This window comes from Taurulus bubalis (genome assembly GCF_910589615.1).
Source record: "Taurulus bubalis genome assembly, chromosome: 13".
Classification (NCBI taxonomy): domain Eukaryota; kingdom Metazoa; phylum Chordata; class Actinopteri; order Perciformes; family Cottidae; genus Taurulus; species Taurulus bubalis.
Genome location: NC_136601.1, coordinates 1,859,506 through 1,882,980, shown reverse-complemented (window position 1 = coordinate 1,882,980; position 23,475 = coordinate 1,859,506). Strand labels below are relative to the sequence as shown.

General features: G+C 44.1%; 1 protein-coding gene across 1 annotated transcript in view; it reads right to left on the bottom strand.

Moving 5' to 3' along the window:
* Nucleotides 1-2,173: 2,173 nt before the first annotated feature.
* LOC306745804 (transcription factor COE3) overlaps nucleotides 2,174-23,475 on the bottom strand; it is a gene marked incomplete at its 5' end in the record, with an annotated part of 124,639 nt that continues 103,337 nt past the window's right edge. The window contains 5 exons of the mRNA XM_079228645.1: nucleotides 2,174-2,300; nucleotides 4,022-4,111; nucleotides 7,239-7,418; nucleotides 12,216-12,387; nucleotides 13,317-13,382. Of these exons, the coding sequence (XP_079084771.1) occupies nucleotides 2,269-2,300; nucleotides 4,022-4,111; nucleotides 7,239-7,418; nucleotides 12,216-12,387; nucleotides 13,317-13,382 (540 nt within the window). The 3' untranslated portion in view covers nucleotides 2,174-2,268. The remainder of the gene's footprint in view (nucleotides 2,301-4,021; nucleotides 4,112-7,238; nucleotides 7,419-12,215; nucleotides 12,388-13,316; nucleotides 13,383-23,475) is intronic.

Genomic DNA, 23,475 nt, shown 5'->3' with positions numbered 1-23,475 from the left:
AAATATCGTCTTCTGAACACCGAAGACCAAGAGATGCGCTCGGTCCAAACGTAAGAGAGTGGATGAGTATTATGACGTTATAAGCTTCTGAAATATAAAAATTTCACATGACAAGGATTTTTTTGCCGTTTCCCAAACGGCAGGAAAAACATATCGGTGCATATCGTTCCTGCTTTCTTCTTCTTCTGCTCTTTTTTTTGTTACTTTTAGCTTCTTTTTTTTCTTCTTTTTTGCTAAGATGCATTGCTCTTATTATTAAGTGCCCCAACAAAAGAAATAGTGCATTAAGAAATAACCATGATTATACATTTCACAATAATACACAAAGGACGAGAAGAACCAGGGGAAACACAAATGATGCTGTTTACAAAAAGTTAAATATCATATCGTAAAAGCATTTTTTGTACAAAAGTGATGAAAGCGTTTTTTTGTTTTTGTTTTTTGAACGTCCTGCTTTCATTAAAAACAGGGTGACCCCGACGTGACGTTTTTTTGTTTGTTTTCTTTTTACAAAAGGGTTAATTCCTCTCACTTGTTCACTCTTTTTACAATATCTAAAAGGTATTAAGACATCAAATGTGTTTACATATATATATATTTGAGACTATCATTCAGGCCTAAAATCACAAAAAAAAAGTAACTCCCCAAAAACATACTTTTTATAAATACATATAAAATAAGCACAATCAGAAGAATAACAAGGACATCTGGTACCTAAATGTGATTAAAACTGCTGCAAGCTTTTTCTGGTTAAAATCTACCACTCGACACCCGCGAAACAGAACTATTGTACTGGTTAAAAAAACTAAAAACAGAGACGTCCAAAACAAAGAAAATAAAAAAAAAGCAAAAAAAAAAAAAAAGGTTGGGATGTTTTCTGTTCTTCTCTCCGCAGGAAGTTTGTTAATTATTTCTTTAGCTTAGAAAATTACTGCATTTCCCTCCTTTTTAGAATATGAGACCAGCATCGTTAGAAGCTATGATAAGAGAGGACGTGGTTCTGGTCTGTTAGGACTCTGGTGGGACGTGGTTCTGGTCTGTTAGGACTCTGGTGGGACGTGGTTCTGGTCTGTTAGGACTCTGGTGGGACGTGGTTCTGGTCTGTTAGGAGTCTGGTGGGATCACTGGGAAGATTTCTGATTGAAAATCTGGAATAAAACCGTCTGACGGTTGTTTTTTTTCCTGGTTTCTAGACTCGACTCGGTTCTAAGTCCAGCGGGAGCTTCTGGTCCGCGAGGACCAACTGGAGGTTCTGTTGTTTTGTTTTAATGCAACAAAGTATCATTTACTGGAAGAACAACGACACAGTTAGACTGTTGTCTTACACATCACGTGGGCTCTGAATCTCTTACAGTATTTATATTATACAAAGAATTTAAGGACAGCTGCTTTGCATATTTTAGCCCATTTACTGCACAACCAAATACTCTTTGGTTTATATTAATAAATAATATGTACTGTTGTGTCTTCAGTTATTGTTGCATGATGATGAGAATGAGTAGAAGTCTGAACTTTGTTCCAAAAATAAAAGAAGACAAAATGTTGAAAAAGGAGGTTGATTTTTTTTTTATCGAAATAAATAAAACGTATTAATTATTTAATAATCAATTTGGAATAAGTTAATCAAAACATGCAGAAACACTGGTAGCCTTTTAAAAAAAATATTCATAATTTTCATATTTCGGGCTCCATGCCAGTGAGCTTGTAAGTTTTGATTTTAATGTTGTCTGCACATTTAAATGTTAATGTTTATTTATTTTTCATTGGTTTCCACTCATTTCCACATGTAATTAATTCTGGCCGAATCAAACTGGATCGACTTGTCAGCCAATGAGATCCCAGCTTTTTTTCTCCTTTATGAGCAGAAGCTCCCGGTGGACACGCCCCCTTCTCGCCTCACAGTGGTTTCAAACTGACCCGAGACCTGTCGGGGTCTGCGCAGAGACTTCTGAAGTCCAAACACAACTAACACTCACACGACATTGCGGCGCTGCAGAGGCCCCGCCCACCTCCCTCCCACAGTGCACCTCTCTGACCTCTGAGCTCTGAGGTCGTGGAACTTCATCGGCTCGTCGATGAAGTTCCACGTCGACCGGCGGCAAAAATTAATCGACGAAGAGTCAAACTTTTCCTTCTGCTGCGTGATGCATTCTGGGTCGGTCAATGGGGGCGGGGGGGGATGATGGGAAGTGGTTGGTCTTTTTTGTGGCTTTTCAGGTGGGCGGGGCCATCAGTGGTGGGCGGGGCCATCGGTGGTGAGAACCCTCCTCACATGGGCGGCACGATGAGACCTGCCATGGCTGAGACACGAGAACACAGTCAGCCGAGGACACGGGGAACTTTAACAAATATAAACCGTGAACTCGTCTCTCTGATGAAGATCAGAAGGAAACGAGGATGAAGACGATGAAGACGATGAAGACGCGAGAGAGGAACGTCACGACAAACATCTCATCTCCTCGAGGGATTCGGTTCCTTTTTGAAACCGAAACGTTTTGTTTGAAATGAATGAATGAGCTTCAGCATCAGTGTGTTCAGGTTTGAGGAGAAATGAAGTTTATTTAACGAGAAGCTCCTTTAAACGCTTTAAATCAAAATCAGGCTCCACTAATATTATTAGTATTAAACTATAGAACTAGGACTCATCTGAACCAAACTCTATAAAAAAACAAAGTGTTTTTTAGCCCAAATGACAAAATGTATTGGAAATGAGAACATAAGAATTATTAAACATAAATATGCTCTTAATAAACACAGAAAGTAACAGAAGTTACAAAGAAACCAGCTTTATATTTTAATTCATGACACAACACATATACATGTGTCTCTTTGTAGCTCGTCATTTGCTACTTTATGTCTGTTTTCATTAAAAATGTCTGTTTAAAAAAAATATTCTGTCCTGATTTGACTTTTTTTTTCTTATTATTTGTGTCTGAAAAACGGTTAATAATAATAATAATAATAATAATGAATTTAATTTATATAGCGCTTTTCATAATACTCAAAGTCACTTTACACAACATTTTTAAAATATCCTAAAAGCTATGCAAAAAACAAATAAAATAATAGAAGGAATAAAATAAATAAAAGCAATAAGAACACAGAACACATTAAAAGCAGTTCTGAAGAGGTGGGTTTTGATTTGTGATTAAAGATGAAAAATTAAAGAAAGATTAAAGATTAAGGAAAGATTGTCATTAAAGAACAAACGTGTATTATTTATTATTGTGCGTCCAGAAGTTATGGATCAACTTTGACCTTCGCGTGTAACAGATGAAGAGTTACAAAGAAACCAGCTTTTTATTTTTATGCATGACTCTTTGGGGCGGCTGTGGCTCAGTGGTTAGCATGCCTGTCTTTCAATCAGAGGGTTGGTGGTTTGAGCCCCGGCTCTGCCAGTCCATGTCATTGTGTCCTTGAGACTCTTAACCCCTCACTGCTGTCTGCGGTGCGTAGAGCAAACATGTAAGTCACTTTGGATAAAAGCGTCAGATAAACGTAATGAATCATTTGCGTCTGTTTACAATTGTTTTTCTGTCTAGTTTTTACATATTTTTTCTTCTTATTTGCGTTTGTTGGTCCTGCGTGTTTAAAAGTATGAAGAGCTACGTGAAACCAGAGTTAAATGCAATGTCTGTGTAAACACACATGGCCAATAAAGATGATAACCATAATCCTATTTATTGTTTGAGTTGTGTTTAGAGGTTGAACATGGAGATTATATATTATTATAGATTTTTATTTTTAATTTGATTGGTTCTTGTTTTTTCTTTATTTATACCATGTTTTCTCTTGATTGGTACTTTGTGACCTGATTTAATAGGGTCCCCATAATTAGGGCTCAACAGTTAAAGAACAAACACTCGATAAGTTATATTATGTATTAAGGTGCGTCCAGAAGTTATGGATCAACTTTGACCAGATGAAGAGTCGCTGTCGGCGTCTGGCTGTGCAGGTGGACGGGTGGGACGGGTGGGGAGGGTGCTGACAGGTGGGAGTGGGAGGAGGGTGGGATGCTCACCCTGGAGGTTGCTGCCATTGTTGGTGGTGCAGGTGGGGGGCGGGGAGGTCTGAGGCCGCACGACGGGGGCGAAGGCGCTCTTCTGTTTGACTGCAGAAACCATATGGACAGGAGAGAATGAGTAAGGGCCTACGGGAGCAGAGGAAGAGAAGGAGGAGTGAGGAGGAGGAGGAGCGAGGGTCCGACCAGGAGGAAGAGCAGGCAGGTGAGCGACCGGATGAGATGAACCATGCAGGGGGAGGAGGGGGGAGGGGGGGGGAGGGGCCTGAGGGCGGAGGAACAAACATGCCCCGAAACACAAGAACACCGCAGAGTTGATCCATAACTTCAGGGACTTTTATTTTAAAATAATAAAAACAAACCTGATCCGACCTGAGAGCAGCGGCAGCTTCATCCACACACGCTGTACAGGTGTGCATGTGTGTGTGTGCGTGTGTGTGTGTGCGTGTGTGTGTTTGTGTGTGTGTCTAATGAACCCATCATTCGTGTCTTTTGTCCCTATAAAACCTTTCTGACTCTAATTAAAGGGACAGTCCAACACGTCAGGTGGTCACAATCTCATGTCCGTGTGTGTTCAGGACGCGGCTAGCCTAGCTTAGCATTAAAGACTGGAAGCAGAGGGGCGGGGGGGGAAATCACCCAAAACATTTCTGAAAATATAGTAATGTATAGAAACAGTTTTAGAACATTTTGAGAATCAAAGTCACTTCTTATCCTTCGCAAATATAAATCAAAGTCTATTTAGTAGCTCGTTCTGGAGCTTTCAGTCTCGTCACATGATCTTCATTCAGTTTGGAAAAACGAAAACAAAACGCCCCGAAAGATAATTCAATTTTTCTGATTATTGAAAAGTTCCAGAATCTAAACATTCAGTCTTGATGTTTTATTTGCTTTAAGTTAAATGTTAAATGGTGAAATCTCTCCCCGGGACCAATTAGCAGCCGGAGCTTTCAATCAAATCACATGAACTTCCCACTTGTTTTGGACGGCTGAACAGAGCAGCTTCTGTACAGACTATTAATTATGAATAGAAGTTTGTTCCGTTCCAAAAGTGAAGAACAACATAAAATCACCTATTTTCCAGAAAAAAATCGGACTTTTAGTTTTCGTTAATTAAATCACGCTAGCTGTTTCCCTCCGCTTCCAGTCTTTGTGCTAAGCTAGGCTAACCCTGTCCCGACCCCAGCTCTCTGCCGAGCACACAGACAGACTTCATGGACCACAGTGAGTCAGCAAATGAGTCGAGGACAGCGTTTGGAAACAAAACCTTAAAATATGAAGCATCGCCTCGTGCCAACAGGCTATCAGTGAGTCCCGGATCGCTGCTTCTCCTCCTCACACTTCCTCTCTTTGTTGGCTGCTCCGTTGTTTTTCATTATTATTATTGTTTATCTCCAGCTGATATTAAAGATTCGGCCCAAAGCGTGAATGCATGAGGGATGCGGTGAGGATAGTTAGTGGGTTAGTCTGGGAGGGGAGGGGGGGGGGGGGGGGGGTGAACAATGCATGGCGGTGTTCGGTCGACACACACACGCACACACACACACACACACACACACGCTCAGAGGCGGGAAGCTGCGGCTCCGCCAGGAGAGATGCGAGCCCACCTTTTTTGTTTTGCTCGCCGGGGACGACAACATCCACCTGGCAGCGAGCGCTCCGCCTCCTAAACGAGGCGAGCTGAGACTCGCCGAGCGCTTTGAAGCGGACGCCAGGAAGCCGGAGCGCTCGCTGCTCGCCGCCGCCGCCGGGCGGGTTTACACTTCACCGGGCTCCAAAACACACCTGCGCCTTCCAAGCAGCGGCTCCGACTCCGGGCGCGTTCAGTTTCAGAGGAACAACGGCGTCGACCGCCTCTCCTGCAGCGGGAACCGCTTCACTTTTATTCGCTTTCTTTATTCTGTGCTCAACAAGAAACAACGACTCCTCGGACCGGCGCCTCAGCATCAGCTGATCCTAACCGTCTCAACGCAACACATGAATACCGCTTCTCCCTCTGATTGCGACATAAATGCTCAGGACGTGTTACGGTGTAAAAATAAACCGGCGAGCGCTCGACACGCCAACATAAATAATCTGCATGTGAGCTAACACGTGTTAGCGTGTTCTACAATCAGAGCGATAATCGCTTTAATAGCTTTCAGACGAATTCATGGTCTTCCCTTCTCCATTATGTTCGCTCTCGTTCTCAAGGGGAATTTTCGCTTTAATCTGATTCAGATTATCACATTTATAGTTAAACTTCAACTGACATTTCAACTGCTTTCGGTAAATACAGTTCAACTAACTTCACTCCAACATGTGAACACTTAGACGGACACTTCAACTCCTTTCAGTGCTTCAACTGTTACTCAACTCCCTTACATGCTGATATTGACACTTCAACTCCCTTGCATGCTGATTTTGACACTTCAACTCCTTTTACTGCGTACACATCCACTGATACTTCGGCTTAATGCTGTGGTGACCCTTCACCAGACACACCGCCTGCTTTAAACTGACACTTTAACTCCCTTACATGATGATATTGACACTTCGACTCATATCAGTGCTTTAACTGACACTTTGACTCCTTTGTATGCTGATATTGGCACTTCAACTTCTTTCAGTGCTTTAAACTGACACGTTAACTCCCTTACATGCTGATATTAATACTTTGACTCCGTTGCATGCTGATATTGACACTTCAACTCCTTTCAGTACTTCTATTGACACTTCAACTCCCTTACATGCTGATATTTACATGTCAACTCCTTTCCGTGCATCAACTGACAGTTCAACTCCCTTACTTGCTGATAGTGACACTTCGACTCCTTTTACTACTTACACATCCACTGATACTTCAGCTGAATGCTGACCCTCCACCTTCCATCCAACACATTGACCATTTAACACCTACACTTGACAAATGACACATTAACTCCTTTCAGTGCGCACACTTCAGCTGCTTTTAACCGACACTTCAGTGCCGTAACTTTCACAAACAACGTCTCCGCTTCCTCCCTAAAAAGCCGCCGTTGGCTACTTCAGAGTGTGGAGTCGCTCCCGGAAATGATAAACAGCGAAGTGTGTTTTGGAACCGCAGAGTTTTCAGCCATGCCCGGACAGCTGGAGCGTCTCTCTCTCTCTCTCTCTCTCTCTCTCTCTCTCTCTCTCTCTCTCTCTCTCTCTCTCTCTCTCTTTCTCTGGTGAATGAAAGCATGTGAAGCGGACTCACTTGCGTAAGCAGAGTTGGCGGAGCCGTTGAGGAAGCTGGGGGATCCGGGAACGCCCAGGTTGGTCATGCCGGCCCCGTAGCCGTTCATGGTGGACGTGATGGTGTTGTAGTTGGCCTGCTGGGGCGTGGAGCTCGGCACGTAGCCGCGAGGAGACACGCTGTTCGAGTTACGGGAGTAACCTGAGGAGGAAGCAGAGAGGGTGAGACGGGTCTTCTTCACGCTTCTATACGCTTCTACACTTATATATGCTTCTATACTTCTATACGCTTCTATATGCTTCTATACTTCTATACTGTTATATGCTTCTACACTTCTATACTTCTATACGCTTCTATGCTTATATATGCTTCTATACGCTTCTATACTTCTATACGCTTCTACACTTCTATACGCTTCTATACTTATATATGTTTCTATACGCTTATATACGCTTCTATACTTCTACACACTTCTACACGCTTCTATACTTCTACACGCTTCTATACTTCTACACACTTCTACACGCTTCTATACGCTTCTATACTTCTAGACGCTTCTATACTTCTATACGCTTCTATACTTCTACACACTTCTATACTTCTACACACTTCTATACTTCTACACGCTTCTATACTTCTATACTCTTCTATACTTCTACACGCTTCTATACTTCTAGATGCTTCTATACTTCTACACGCTTCTACACGCTTCTATACTTCTACATGCTTCTATACTTCTATACGCTTCTATACTTCTATACGCTTCTATACTTCTACATGCTTCTATACTTCTATACGCTTCTATACTTCTACACGCTTCTATACTTCTACATGCTTCTATACTTCTATACGCTTCCATACTTCTATACGCTTCTATACTTCTACATGCTTCTATACTTCTACACGCTTCTATACTTCTACACACTTCTATACTTCTACACGCTTCTATACTTCTATACTCTTCTATACTTCTACACGCTTCTATACTTCTAGACGCTTCTATACTTCTAGACGCTTCTATACTTCTACACGCTTCTACACGCTTCTATACTTCTACACGCTTCTATACTTCTATACGCTTCTACACGCTTCTATACTTCTATACGCTTCTATACTTCTACACGCTTCTACACGCTTCTATACTTCTACATGCTTCTATACTTCTACATGCTTCTATACTTCTATACGCTTCTATACTTCTACACGCTTCTATACTTCTACACGCTTCTTTACCTTTTTTCAAATTTTTTGTAGTTCCTCTCATCCCGTTGTTATTTTACTTGATGCTTCTATTTTGTAGACTTTCTACATGTATGTTTTAAAACATAAACATATATAGTAAAATAAAAAAACACAAAGAAGAATATAAGGGAAGGTATGTGCAAATGACAATTAAATTAATTGCAACTTTTACTTAAAAAAACAGATTTTCTTTCACACAAAAATGACACAAACTAGAGTTCAAGTGAGTTGTCGTTCTCATTTCTTGTTTCTTTGATCTTTTATCGTCAGTAATTCAGGAAGCAGCATCTATTTTCCACCACAACAACTTTCCTAGGGAGTCTGGACCGGAGGAACCAGACTCTAAATTCAGCCCCAAGAACCAGACCTGCATTAATTCATTGTTTTAATCAGAGCAGCAGCACAAACTAAACCAACAACATCAGCAGCTCACAGTGCTGATCGACGACGATGACGATGATGATGCACAGAGCTAATACAGCCCCCGGGTCGGGTCCTGGTCTACAAGGAACCCCAGAGGCCCTCGTGATGAACTCCTGCGTGTCGGAGTGAGCTGTCTGCTCTCAATCTCCTCGCTGTGACCTCAGCGGTGACATCATCGCGCCTGTCGCCGCGGTTACCGACAGCTCCCCGCCCCCATCTGCCCTTCATCACCTCGCTGCTGTACTTACCTTAACACTCCCCCTCCCCCAAACGCCCCCCCGCTGATTGACCCTCATCCAAGATGCATTGAATACCAATGTTCCACCTCAGCACTCAGCCTGACCTCTGACCCCCTCAAGAGGCTCCCGGGTTCCCACCGACCTCGAGCAGAGCCAGCCGTGTGCCAAGTAGCACATTACAGCTCCACACACCCCCACAACACACACACCCCACCCGCCTCCCCCCACTTCCTGGTTCGGGCCAACGCAATTCCCAGCAGGAGCGGCTGATGGAGCGCTGCCCGGGGAGCGAGGAGAGCCGGCGAATGGGAAACACATGTCGGGTGAAAACAGCGCAGGGAGCGGCCGGAGAGAGCGGGATGTCAGGATTCGTTCTTTAACAATAAATTAAGAAAGAAAGAGAGAAACAAAGAGCCGCTTAACAAGCGCGGCCTGTGCGGGTGTTTGGCGTCGGGTTCCCGGCTCTCGTCCACAGCAGCGTGGGAAGCGGATCGCATCCCCCGAACCTCACGCCGACGGCTGGAGCGGAAACATGTGTCGGCCGCAGAGACGCAGTTTAGCCTCCTGCTGATGAGCCGTCAGGACGCCGGAGAACTCCCTGCAGGTGGAAACCGAACCTCCACAGGTTCTAGTGCCGCGAAAAACCTGCAGAGGAGCTGCGAACCCATGATCAGAACCCAGCAGCTTTATCTTCCTATAACATTCAGTGTGTTTACACGCAGAGCGACGACGTCTCTAACGTGTGTTTAAGGGTTCTTCGTGGTTCCTCTGAGGATGAATGCACTTTTTTTTGGGGATTTTGGGGTTGCACAAATATAAAAATGGACCCGATCGCAGTGGTAATTACAAGATGCACGAGCCGAGTCCTCGTAAAACATAATGGACGTTGGGAGAAGCTCCTCCGCGTGGTTGTTTGGTCTGCAGCATGAACGTGGCAGCAACATGCATCCTCACGTCCTCGCTTTTCCGTTTGACAATAAACGCGGAGGATCATCCTTGACCTTTGACCTCCTCCTCCTCCAGAGGCCAAAGCTTCTCGCTGAAGGCCGATCTAATCGCTTGCGTTCTCTTTCCAGAAGGAGGACGATGAGCTAATATCTGAAGACGAGCTCCAGAGGAAGGACCCGAGACGCTGAGCAGGCGCGAGCCGCGCCGAATTAGCGCCGTAAATTACCCGCCTCGTCCGTCTGATAAGACCCGGGCTCGAGAGCCGCCGTTTTTATTAATGTTTTAATCACGGAGGATAATTGCAGAGGGGGCGCAAAGAGCCGTTTCGCGCCCCGCACCGGGGCGCCGTGGGGTCGGGCGTGAGAGGCCGGAGAGGCCGACGCATTAACTACCGAGTTATGCACTTTCAGCGCGGCTCGCAGCCTGTTTCCCATGACCTCATGGATTCCTGTAAGGTGTTCGCCGCCGGGCCGATGGGAAAAGCAGACGACGGGTTAGCGGAGGAGGTGTCCGGGGAGGAGAAGCAGCTCGAGCCGCTTCCTGTGGACTCGTGTTCACGAGCCGCTCGCCGCACGCTTCTCCTCCAGCGGCTAACTTCTTTTATTCTGCTCCGACTGAAAACCGGCAGCGAATGTTTCCACGAACACGGATCCTGATGTTTCCAGCGACCGCACGGCGTGACGCGGGGTGACGGGTTCCGTCATCGCCGTCACACACACACACTCACACACACACACACACACTCACATGCTGCGGTGACTTCTGACTCAACCGCACACGCCACGTGGGGAGTAAACCGCCGCGGAAAATAGTCCCTGAATTAGTTACAACTGTTATTTATGAGAGAATATAACGAGGGACAGAAGAAGAAAAGTGATGCGAGCTAAACGGATGAAACCCAGAAACCCAGAGAAGAAGAAGACGAAGAAGAAGAAGAAGAAGAAGAAGAAGAAGAAGAAGAAGAAGAAGAAGAAGAAGAAGAAGAGAGATTGAATAACCCTGATGCAGAAAACAATAATGCTTTTGTAAGGACGTGTGTGTGTGTGTGTGTGTGTGTGTGTGTGTGTGTGTGTGTGTGTGTGTGTGTGTGTGTGTGTGTGTGTGTGTGTCCTGAACTTTATGACAAACACCTTTAATTTCGTGACGCTGACATCGACACTTTTCAAACTGCAGAGACATTTAGTTTGTTCTGTTTCTGCTGATCAGAGACGCCGATACACAGAGAGACCAGGACCAGTAGAGACCAGTAGAGACCAGTAGAGACCAGGACCAGTAGAGACCAGTAGAGACCAGTAGAGACCAGTAGAGACCAGTAGAGACCAGGACCAGTAGAGACCAGTAGAGACCAGTAGAGACCAGGACCAGTAGAGACCAGTAGAGACCAGGACCAGTAGAGACCAGTAGAGACCAGTAGAGACCAGGACCAGTAGAGACGAGTAGAGACCAGTAGAGACCAGTAGAGACCAGGACCAGTAGAGACCAGGACCAGTAGAGACCAGTAGAGACCAGTAGAGACCAGGACCAGTAGAGACCAGTAGAGACCAGTAGAGACCAGGACCAGTAGAGACCAGGACCAGTAGAGACCAGTAGAGACCAAGACCAGTAGAGACCAGTAGAGACCAGTAGAGACCAGTAGAGACCAGGACCAGTAGAGACCAGTAGAGACCAGGACCAGTAGAACTCTGAACTCTACTGGTCTCTAATAAACTCTACTGGTCTCTAAAAAACTCTACTGGTCTCTACTGAACTCTACTGGTCTCTAATAAACTCTACTGGTCTCTACTGAACTCTACTGGTCTCTAATAAACTCTACTGGTCTCTACTGAACTCTACTGGTCTCTAATAAACTCTACTGGTCTCTACTGAACTCTACTGGTCTCTAATAAACTCTACTGGTCTCTAATAAACTCTACTGGTCTCTACTGAACTCTACTGGTCTCTAATAAACTCTACTGGTCTCTACTGAACTCTACTGGTCTCTAATAAACTCTACTGGTCTCTAATAAACTCTACTGGTCGATAATAAACTCTACTGGTCTATCCTGAAGTCTACTAGACTCTAATGAACTCTAATAACCTCTACCGAGTGCTACAGTGATGTTGTTATCCCCCCCTGCCCCAGAGCATCATGGGTAGCGGCCCTCACCCTGGTCGGCCTGCGAGGCCTCGGAGATGTTGACGGCGAGCTGACTGCTGAAGGAGTTCACGCCCATCATCCCCGAGTGGGCGGAGCCAGTGAGGGACGGCAGCTGGTTGTGGCTGCGAGGGACGCTGTAGAGCGCCTCGGTGAGGTCGGCCGCCCGCTTCAGGATGATCTCCTGGGGGAGGAGGAGGAGGAGGAGGAGGAGGAGGAGGAGGAGGAGGAGGAGGAGGAGGAGGGGGAGGAGGAGGAGGAAGAGGGGGAGGAGGAAGAGGAGGAGGACGAGGAGGAGGGGTTAAGTCATGCATTTATTCAAAACCCGCTGCAGAAAATATATAAAGTCCAATTAGTCATATTTACATTTCCAATCAATGTGTAAATATTGTGTTCAGTGGGTTAATATTTTAATTGGAGTGTTTATCATTTTAAATGATCATTTATTTTTCAGTAAAATATGTGCATGCACCAGAGGTAAACATAAATAGAAATAGTATGTAGAGAAATAGAGAAATAGAGAAATAGTTATTATATATTCTTGTAATATTATTGTATGCTACTGCCTCATAAACTCTAATGATTTTACTGCTAATATTTTATTATATTATTTGTATATTTAACAAAGAGTTTCAAGAGTTAAATGTTATTAAAATTTAAAAGAACAAGATGATCTTGAGGTTTGAGCTATCGGCGGCTGGTTTTCCTGAGTGTCAGTGAACGCACCGTGTCCTGGTTCTGTTTGACAAGTTTAATTTAAGAAGTGAATCATGAGTTAAATAAGTGCTGTGAAGCCGCTGAAGGGGAACCGACGGACACGAGTCCAGGAGGAGCTTCAGAGGATTAATTGAGTCATTTGAGGAGGTAAATTACTAATTTGAGGTTTGAACTCTCAAAACGGACTAAAAACGTCAAAACTGGACGATTCTATGAAAGCAGATTAAAGTGGAAGACTTTGTTTTCAAAGTACATTCCATTCTGTAATTACAGCCGCGGCGTGGTGGAGGATTCTGGGAGATGGTTTACGGTTAATAAGAAGTCGGGAAGTCTGGTCCGTGAACCGCGAGGAGCAGAATCCTCCCGGCAGGAGGTCAAAGGTCAACGAGAACTCACCTGGTTGTTGTGCGGCATCCCGTAAAGAGCCTCCACCAGGTCGGCTGCTCGCTTCAACAGCACCTCCTGAGAGAGAGAGAGAGAGAGAGAGAGAGAGAGAGAGAGAGAGAGAGAGAGAGAGAGAGAGAGAGAGAGAGAGAGTTATGTTTGAACGCCAACATGGTCCACAAAAAAGTGTTGAAGCTGCATTCTCTCTCCTGACCACCAGGAGGCGACTCCTCTGGTTGTATAGAAGTATATGCTTCATGTGTTAAAGCTGCATTCTCTCTCCTGACCACCAGGAGGCGACTCCTCTGGTTGTATAGAAGTATATGCTTCATGTGTTAAAGCTGCATTCTCTCTCCTGACCACCAGGAGGCGACTCCTCTGGTTGTATAGAAGTATATGCTTCATGTGTTAAAGCTGCATTCTCTCTCCTGACCAGCAGGGGGCGACTCCTCTGGTTGTATAGAAGTATATGCTTCATGTGTTAAAGCTGCATTCTCTCTCCTGACCACCAGGAGGCGACTCCTCTGGTTGTATAGAAGTATATGCTTCATGTGTTAAACCTGCATTCTCTCTCCTGACCACCAGGGGCCGACTCCTCTGGTTGTATAGAAGTATATGCTTCATGTGTTAAAGCTGCATTCTCTCTCCTGACCACCAGGGGGTGACTCCTCTGGTTGTATAGAAGTATATGCTTCATGTGTTAAAGCTGCATACTCTCTCCTGACGACCAGGGGGCGACTCCTCTGGTTGTATAGAAGTCTATGCTTCATGTACGGCGTCTCTCACTCCTCAGTCCATATACGGTCACTTCCTGTTCACTGGTTGCAAAAAAATCCAAGATGGCGACGGCCAAAACGCCGAACTCGAGGCTTCACAACATCAGTCTACAAACCAACGAGTTACAACGACTACGTCCTCTTCTTTTAGACAGTCTGTGATTTAACCAAAACCTGAATATAATCAATTTACTATGAAAGCGGCAAATATTCACGTGTGAGAAGCTGGAACTATTCTGACAAACTAAACAATGAATTCATTAATAATAATTAATCAAATTCAGAAGGACTAAAAAACGGTCCAATCAGAACGCTCTAAATCCCCCTGACCTCCCGGTGACTTTGAGGAGCTTCTTCACTCGTTTCACATTCAAGTCGGTGACACGAGTTTTAACACCTGAGAAACCGTCCGTCAGATCCAAAATGGCCGCCGACGGACACAGAGAGAGATGGACGGATGAGTGTTTGTACCCGGAGGGCAGGGGGGGAAAGGGGAGAAGAATCAGCAGGAGGCCATTAACACTCTAGATCACACACACACACACACACACACACACACACACACACACACACACACACACACACACACACACACACACCCCGGGGCTGTTTTCCCATCAGCCCACAGGAGAGGAAGCGTCCAATCTGAGCGCCGGCAGCACAGTGGGGCGCCGCGGCGATGGCTGTTAATAACAATAACAGGACTGATAAATAGATAAATACACACACACACACACACACACACACACACTGAGGGAAAAGAGGGAGGAGAGAAAGGAAAAGGAAATGATAGAAAGGGGAAAGGAGGAGGAAGTAAGGAAAGGATCAAGGAAAAGGAAGAAAAAAGAAGGAAAGAAGAAGACAAGGGAAGGAAACAAGGAAAGGATGAAGGAAAAGACCAAGTAAAAGACTAGAAGAAAAGGTATAGGAGATGAATATAAAGGAAGGAGAGAAAGAAGAGAAAAGGAAAAGAAAAGCTCTGAAAGTAAGGAACAAAAGTAAATGAATATAAAGGAAGGAAAAGACGACAAGGAAAGTAAGAAAGGAAAGGAAATAAGAAAAAGGGATTTGGAAAAGAAGGTGAGGAAAGTAAGGAACAAAAGGAAGTAAATAAGAACAGACAGAAGGAATGGGAAGGAAAGAAGGAAACATGAAGAGACCTCAAGGAAGGACAACGTAAACAGAGTGTGAAACAAGGTGTGTGTTCACACGCAGCCTCAGGTGACAACACACACACACACACACTGAGGACGATCAGCTGATGAGAGGAGGAGGAGGAGGAGGAGGAGGAGGAGGTGTGCGTCCCCGAGGAGCAGCAGTGGGGAGGTGGAGGCCTCTGCTGGAGCTCCCTGAGGTATTACAGCAGCGAGGAGACGAGGAGGAGACATGAGCGTCATCGGTGTTTATCTCTGCACAGATATTAATAAACATATATAATAATGCTGATTATTATCATTAAAAGTATTATTATTATTACAATTATTATTACTAGCATTAAAATAATTGTGAATATTATTAAAACAATAATACTGTATGATTAATAAACGAGAGGAAGGAGATCAGGTCCAAACTAAACCTGCTCTCGGTGATGAAGACCATGACTGGTGGGTGAAAGCTCCTCCTCCTTTGAATCTTAAAAGTGACTAAAATACCAAAGTGAGTCAGATGTTGAAGTTCCAGCATCAAATATCTAATTTACATTATTCATAATCAAAAGCTGCTTATTGAACTTTTAGCAGACGCAAACAACTACTTGACTTGATGTACATTATGTTGTAGTACTACGAGTACTTCAGTGTATACACTACACGTTAGAGGTATGAGATACTGCTGTCTTTGTTTTTATATATTATTACGTCTATTTTACTTATTGTCTCGATAAATGTGCTGAATAAACAAAGTGTTTTTAGATAATTTTATAAATGTATTTTAATCAAACTACACAGAAATAAACAGTAGTAGTAGTAGTAGTATAATGATACGTTATGTACATTTTGCCTGTGTAACAAATTCCTCCATGAAGTGATGAAGATCATGTGACGACGATCAAAAGCTCCAGAAAGCTCCAAAACACTCTTTCTCTCACTCTTCTTGGTCGCGTCCCTTGATTTAAACGTGTACTTCAACGAGTACCGGAGCAGTAATACTCCTCTCACCGAGTAAAGGACCTGCTTGTTAATACACTGACCCAGAAGTGTTGTTTCTTCCAGGAGTCTTTGAACTCAACATTAGCGATTCAGAGGAAGGTTCCTCTCCTCCGGCTGTCAGGCATCACCTGCTGCTCCGTCACGTCACTTCTGTGGGTTTTATTCCTCAAGACGGAGCGTGAGCTCCTCTGACGGGGAGAGATTACGGAGGATTTCTACTCTGGATTCTACTTTCTTTCTTTCTCTTTCTTTCTTTCTTTCTTTTTTTCTGTTTGTTAATCTATTTTAAATTTCTGCTGGAGCTGCAGCTTCCAAACAAACGTCTCCTGTGACTCAAGAGGAGAAACAGTCGCCGCTAACCGCATTGTTTTCCTTCCGGCCAATCAGAGCGCTCCCTTACTGCTGGCAACAACACACACACACACACACACACACTGAGAGCTCTCATTTCCCACGACAGATGATGACCTCGAAGTAGACGATCCAACACTGAGATGGAAACAACATCAGAGACTTTTCTCCCCAAAACGTTCACGTCCACCAGAAGAAACAGTTACACTGTAACGCAATAAAACACTATATATATATATATATATATATATATATATATATATATATATATATATATATATATATATATATATAATACATACAAATACTGTCAAATAATACTAAATACTGTCAAATTAAATAATAAGAAAAACTGGAAACTAATTGTAAAAACACTGTTAAATTAAATAATACAAAATATTGTCAAATAGACGTAGATGTAGTCAGGGGCAGTTAGCTTAGCTTAGCACAGACACTGATAGTGGGGGGAAACTGTTAGCCTAGCTTAGCACAGACACTGAAAGCGGGGGGAAACTGTTAGCCTAGCTTAGCACAGACACTGGAAGCGGGAAAACTGTTAGCCTAGCTTAGCACAGACACTGAAAGCGGGAAAACTGTTAGCCTCGCTTAGCACAGACACTGAAAGCGGGGGGAAACTGGTAGCCTAGCTTAGCACAGACACTGGAAGCAGGGGGAAACTGGTAGCCTAGCTTAGCACAAACAGTGGATCTAGCTTAGCACAGACACTGGACGCGAGGGGAACTATTTGCCTAGCTTAGCACAGACACTGTAAGCGGGTGGGACTGTTAACCTAGCTTAGCACAGACACTGGAAGCGAGGGGAAATATTTGCCTAGCTTAGCACAGACACTGGAAGCGGGTGGGACTGTTAGCCTAGCTTAGCACAGACACTGGAAGCGTGTGGGACTGTTAGCCTAGCTTAGCACAGACACTGGAAGCGTGTGGGACTGTTAGCCTAGCTTAGCACAGACACTGGAAGCGAGGGGAACTATTTGCCTAGCTTAGCACAGACACTCCAAATCAGTCTGAGTTCCATGTTGGACATGTTTGTTTAACTTTAAACGTCCAGAAGGTGAATCTGTCTTCCTGTGACATCATCTGGACTCATGTGTGTATGTGTGCACACACACACACACACACACACACACACACACACACACACACACACACACACACACACACACACACTGTGTGTTACAGTGTGTATGTTCAGTGAATGAATGGCCTCCTGTCAATCAAACCCCCCAGGAGCATCCCTCTCTATTGTAGGACAATCTGTCAGCCTGCTACTGCCAACACTGTGTGTGTGTGTGTGTGTGTGTGTGTGTGTGTGTGTACATTATGATGCATGCTGTGTGTTTGTATATTTGCACATCATTATGTCCTCTCCTCTCTCTCTCTCTACTTACTTTCCTCTATTTTCTCTCCTTTCTGTCCTTTTATTTCCTTCTTTCTATTCTTTTTCCTTCCTTCTTACTTTCCTTACTCCCTTTTTTCTTGATTTCGTCTCCTTTCCTTTACTCTCCTTTTATCTTTGAATTCCTCTTTTCTGTTGTTCCTTTCCATTCTCTCGTTGACTTCACTCATTGTCTTACTTGCTTCCTTTCCTTTCTATTCTTCCTTCTGTCCTTCCTTCCTTCCTTCCTTCCTTCCTTCCTTCCTTCCTTCCTCCCTTGACTACAAACTCATTTCCCATGTCTCCTTTCTTTACTTCCTCTCTTCTTTCTTTAATTACTTTTCTTTCCTTCATTTTAATTTGAGGTCGTCTCCTTTTGTTTTCCAAACTAAACCCCAAATCAGCAGGTGAAAGGACGTGTGTGTGTGTGTGTGTGTGTGTGTGTGTGTGTGTGTGTGTGTGTGTGTGTGTGTGTGTGTGTGTGTGTGTTCCTCCTCTGGCTTCATTAATCTCCATTAGAAAACAGAAGTTAGTTAATGTCTCCTTCGCTCGGCAGCAGCAGCGAGACGCCACGAGGCAGCAGCTGCCCGTCACACACACACATACACATCTAAACACACACACACACACCCAAACACACACACGGAAACACACACACACACACGCCAAACATATGCAGGACCTCACACCTGAAAAATACAGTTCACAGACACAAAAGACTTTAACTCTTTTGTGTGTCTGTGTGTGTATTGTGCCTGTGTGTGTGTGTGTGTGTGTGTGTGTGTGTGTGTGTGTGTGTGTGTGTGTGTGTGTGTGTGTGTGTGTGTGTGCATGTGTGTGTGTGCGTGCTGTGCGTGTGTGCGTGTTGGTGTGTGTCCTCCTTCTATTTTCATTAGCTCCTGACAGACACAACAGCCTTCTCAAGTTAATGACGCCTCCGAGGCCTCGCTGCTGGAGAGCCGCCGCTGCTCAGTGTGTGTGTGTGTGTGTGTGTGTGTGTGTGTGTGTGTGTGTGTGTGTGTGTGTGTGTGTGTGTGTGTGTGTGTGTGTTCATTTGTTCTTGGCCACCGCTCTCTGATCTGTAAATCAGACACTGCAACTACACAGACCCCCCACCCCAAAGAAAAACAACCCCCATAAATCCACCACAGAAGAAGAGCAGCAGATCAATCAATAACTCTTCAATGTCCTGATCGAATATGAGTATTGATTGAACAACAGCAGCAGGTGAAGCAGGTGTTTCTGTCTCGTGATACTCTGCTCTGATTGGCTGCCGGTCTGATCAAACGTTTTCTTAAAACCTGAAATATATATATATATATATATATATACAGTATATATATATTATGAATATATATATATATTTCATATCTTCTATCCGCATGATAATGTTTAGAGACCGATGGTGCGTTCAAGAACACTAAAATTAAAGAAAACAACCAAATTACATTTTCACTTTCACTGAAGCGACGAGTCATTAATGGATCCATTGATTGACAGAAAGTTGAGGAAGTTTTATTTTAATTTTTTCTCAAAGTAAACCGAACATTTTGACCGTAAAATGAATAATAGAGAAATTCTAAAATAATAATTTTGACCGAATTCGTGTTATTTTCCATCCATGTTTTCTTACTATAATCTCTTATTGTTAGTGGATGATGAATTTAAATGGATTGAACCACTGAAGTCCCTCAAAACAAACAGTTCCATGTAATCTGTGTTTCTTCTTCTCATCTCAACAAAGTCAAGTTGATTTTTTTGTGTCTTTTGTTTTCTGCATCAGATCCAGTTTCAGTCCTCTGGATGTGTTGTTATCTGTCAGAGCGTCTAATTGCCTCCACGCTGCCTACACACACACACACACACACACACACACACATCAGCTGCTCGGCCACACCCTTCACACACACACACACACACAGACAGCGCCATTGGATTCCTGTCAGCGCGAGTGCCGGCAATCAGAGCGCCGGGCGCTTTAACGGCGCTGAAAGGCGCCCCGATCGATACGGTAATGCACTGGCTCCCGGTTATCATCATCATCTCTTATCACTGACCCACACCTACAAGGGGGGGAGGAAGAGGAGGAGGAGGAGGAGGAGGAGGAGGAGGAGGAGCAGAGGGTCTCTGGGTGTTTCCCTTCAGCTGGGAGGAGATGATGGATCCAGGAGGAGGTCAGGGGTCAGATGGATAACTGGACTTCTAAAACAGCTCCGAGACGGAGGCATCTGATTGGACGCTCTCCTCTGAACCAATGGGAGGCCGGCGTTCAGGACATCTGGTTTCTGATTGCTGGGAAGTATTTGTACTCTTTAATGTGGTAAAAAGTACTAATACCACACTGTGGAAATACTCCACAAAACCTGACTGAAGTTAAATATATACATGTAGTTAAAGTACTAAATGTTTTAAATGTAAACGATGTAGAGAAGTAGAAAGTACTGAAGTAAAGTACAATTCAAAGTTTTTTTAAAAACAGCATAAACAATGTTTTTACATCGTTTGAAATTAGGATTTAATTTCACTGTAATATGATGAAAAAATTTAATAAACCTATAAATGTTTGAAGTTCTCCCTCATGTCACTGACCACATTGACACTACATTTCCCACAATGCCTTCTGCTATTCCCGATATGAGACGTTAATCTCATCTGATGGTCTGAAGGAAGGTCAGGTCGTAAATGAAGGAGCAGAAGAAGAACGCGAGGACTTCCTGTGAGACGAGGCTCAGGGAATTAAAAACACATTCCAGCCGTTTGGAGGAATTCATTTCAAATCGGAACATTTCGGTTTCATTTAGATTAACAGTCGTTTAATACGACGTCGCTGAGATGTTTTGGGAGCAGAAATAAATCCATCATGTCTGAACACCAGCTGGGTTCTGACTCGTTATTAATTTTAAGATTTCTTCAGAGACTTTTTGAAGGAGTTACAACATCAGAATTAATTTTAATTCATAAATCACCTCACAAATATATTCTTTCATTAGAAGAAGAAAAAAAAAGAAAGGGCAATAAGTGTTTCATGTGGAGGACCGCGGGTGTAGAAAACACACACATACACACACACACACACACACACACACACACACACACACACACACACACACACACACACACACACACACACACACACACACACAGAGCTACAGGGAGTTTACAGGTGGAGAGAAACAAGACTCGCTGGTTTATCCTCAGTGGATCTAATCGACTCACACTGAGAGGACGAAGAGGAGGAGGAGGAGGAGGAGGAGGAGGAGGAGGAGGAGGAGGAGGAGGAGGAGGAGGAAGAGGAGGAGGAGGAGGAGGAGGAGGAGAGAGGACAGAAGAAAGGGAGGTGGAGGGAGGAGGCTGAGGAATGACAAAGAAGAGGAGTAGGGAGGATGATGAAGAAGAGGATGAGGAGGAAGGAGGTTGTAGGAGGAAGAAAAGAAGGATAAGGAAAGAGGATGAGGGAGAAGGGAGGATGAAGAAGAGGAGGATAAGGAAGGAAGAAGAAGAAGAGGAAGATGAAGAGGAAGAAGAAGAAGGAAGGAAGAGGAAGAAGAAGAAGAGGAAGAAGAAGAAGAAGGAAGGAAGAAGAAGAAGAAGGAAGGAAGAGGAAGAAGAAGAGGAAGAAGAAGAGGAAGAAGAAGAGGAAGAAGAAGAAGGAAGGAAGAGGAAGAAGAACAAGAGGAAGAAGAAGAAGAAGGAAGGAAGAAGAAGAAGAAGGAAGGAAGAGGAAGAAGAAGAGGAAGAAGAAGAGGAAGGAGGAGTCTTCAGATCGAGAAAAACTGACCTGAGACAAACAGTCTCTGTTCAATATCCTCCCTTCCTTTCCTACCTCCTCCACTCCTACTTTATTTTATATCATTCCCTACCTCCTCCTTGCCCCCTTATCTCCTTATCTTGTTCACTACCTCCTTCTCTCCTCCTCTCCTTCCCTACCTCCTTCTCTCCTTCCCTACTTCCCCCTCTCCAACCCTACCTCTTCCTCTCATTTCTACCTCCCACTCGGCTCCTCTTGTGTAATTAATATATATATATATATATATATATATATATATATATATATATATATATGAACTGTTACATTAATAGCCAAAGTGAGAACTTGCGTTTTCTTTTTGTTAAATACAGATAATTGTCATGAAGTTAAATCTCCCCTAAAAGCCGGTAACAGTGATATTACTCAAACACTTTTTAAACACAACTCAGTGATGACATCATGTACATAATTAATATGTTTGCAGGTGAGCAGCGTACACTGAAGCAGCTCACACCGGAGGATGCACCCTCGTGACCTTGCTCCCTTCTTCAAGTCATCTCTTGACACATCCCTCCTCTCCTTCTTCTTCTTCCTCCTCTTCCTCCATTGTCTTCCATCGGTTTCTAGGGGCTTAATTACGGGGTCTGGCTCCGTGGCTGGAGGGCGTACGGGGGGATGAGCGTGACCCCGGAGGAGCAGCCGCCCGACAGCGGCCTTAACAATGATAAATCACCCCGAAGCCGCTGCAGATGCAGCCGCCGCCCGGCGAGCTCTCTGAAAAATGGACGGAGCCGAGCCGGAGCTCCAGATTATCAGGCGGCGGCTCGACGGAACCGGGGATGGAGATCCAGCTCGTGAATTGAATACCGCTCGTTATTCTCAACGAGAGCAGGAAATGTCCTCGTTCATGAAGCGGGTTGGAACGCCCCCCCAGGGTCGGGGTGGGGGTCAATGGTCGGAGCTAAAGGTGCAAACCGCAACACGACAAACAGGTTTAATCTCCACCTTCATGGTCACGAGCCACCAGGAAGAAGAGGGAGTAACAGCTTTGTTTTCCAGTCTTCTGTTTGAAAGGTTTGATGGTTTTTCACCGCTAAACAAAGAATCTGCATGTTTCAGAGAGAAGTCAAGTCTGCTTAATATTTACTGAACAGAAGCTGTTTATTACGAGCTTAGAATGAACCTTTTCCACTTCAGGTTCATCAATTTAAAAGGTTCAGAGAGCGAAGTGGAGCTGCATTTAGTGTTTTACCCTCATTGTGTAAATTAAGGGACAGTTGAGGTGAAGTATGTTCAGATATTTTAAGGATTGTTTATCCTCTTTGCAGACGAGCGAAGTGAAGCCATTAAATATTTATATTTACTGAACAGAACCTCTTTAATTATACCTTAAAATGAATCAGTGGTTTAAAAGCTTTAAGGAGCAAAGTGAAGCCTTTTCTCTTCAATGACCCTGATTGCACAAATTAAGGGACATTTAAGGAGGTTTATATCCTGAAGCCTTCCAGCAGTCTTAATATGTATTAAACCTCTTTATTTATCCTTTAAAATGAACCAGAATGAAGCGGTCATAAAGCTTAGAGGAGCAAAGTGAAGCTCGAACTGTTTTTAAATAACCTCCATCTTCAGATTTTTCTCGCCCGTCAGACAGACAGCTAAACGGGCCGGTCGACAGGCGGTGAGGCCAACTGGTCACTGATGACCTCTGGGGCTTCTGCTGGATCGGGTTCAGCCCTCTAATTTCATTTCCAGTC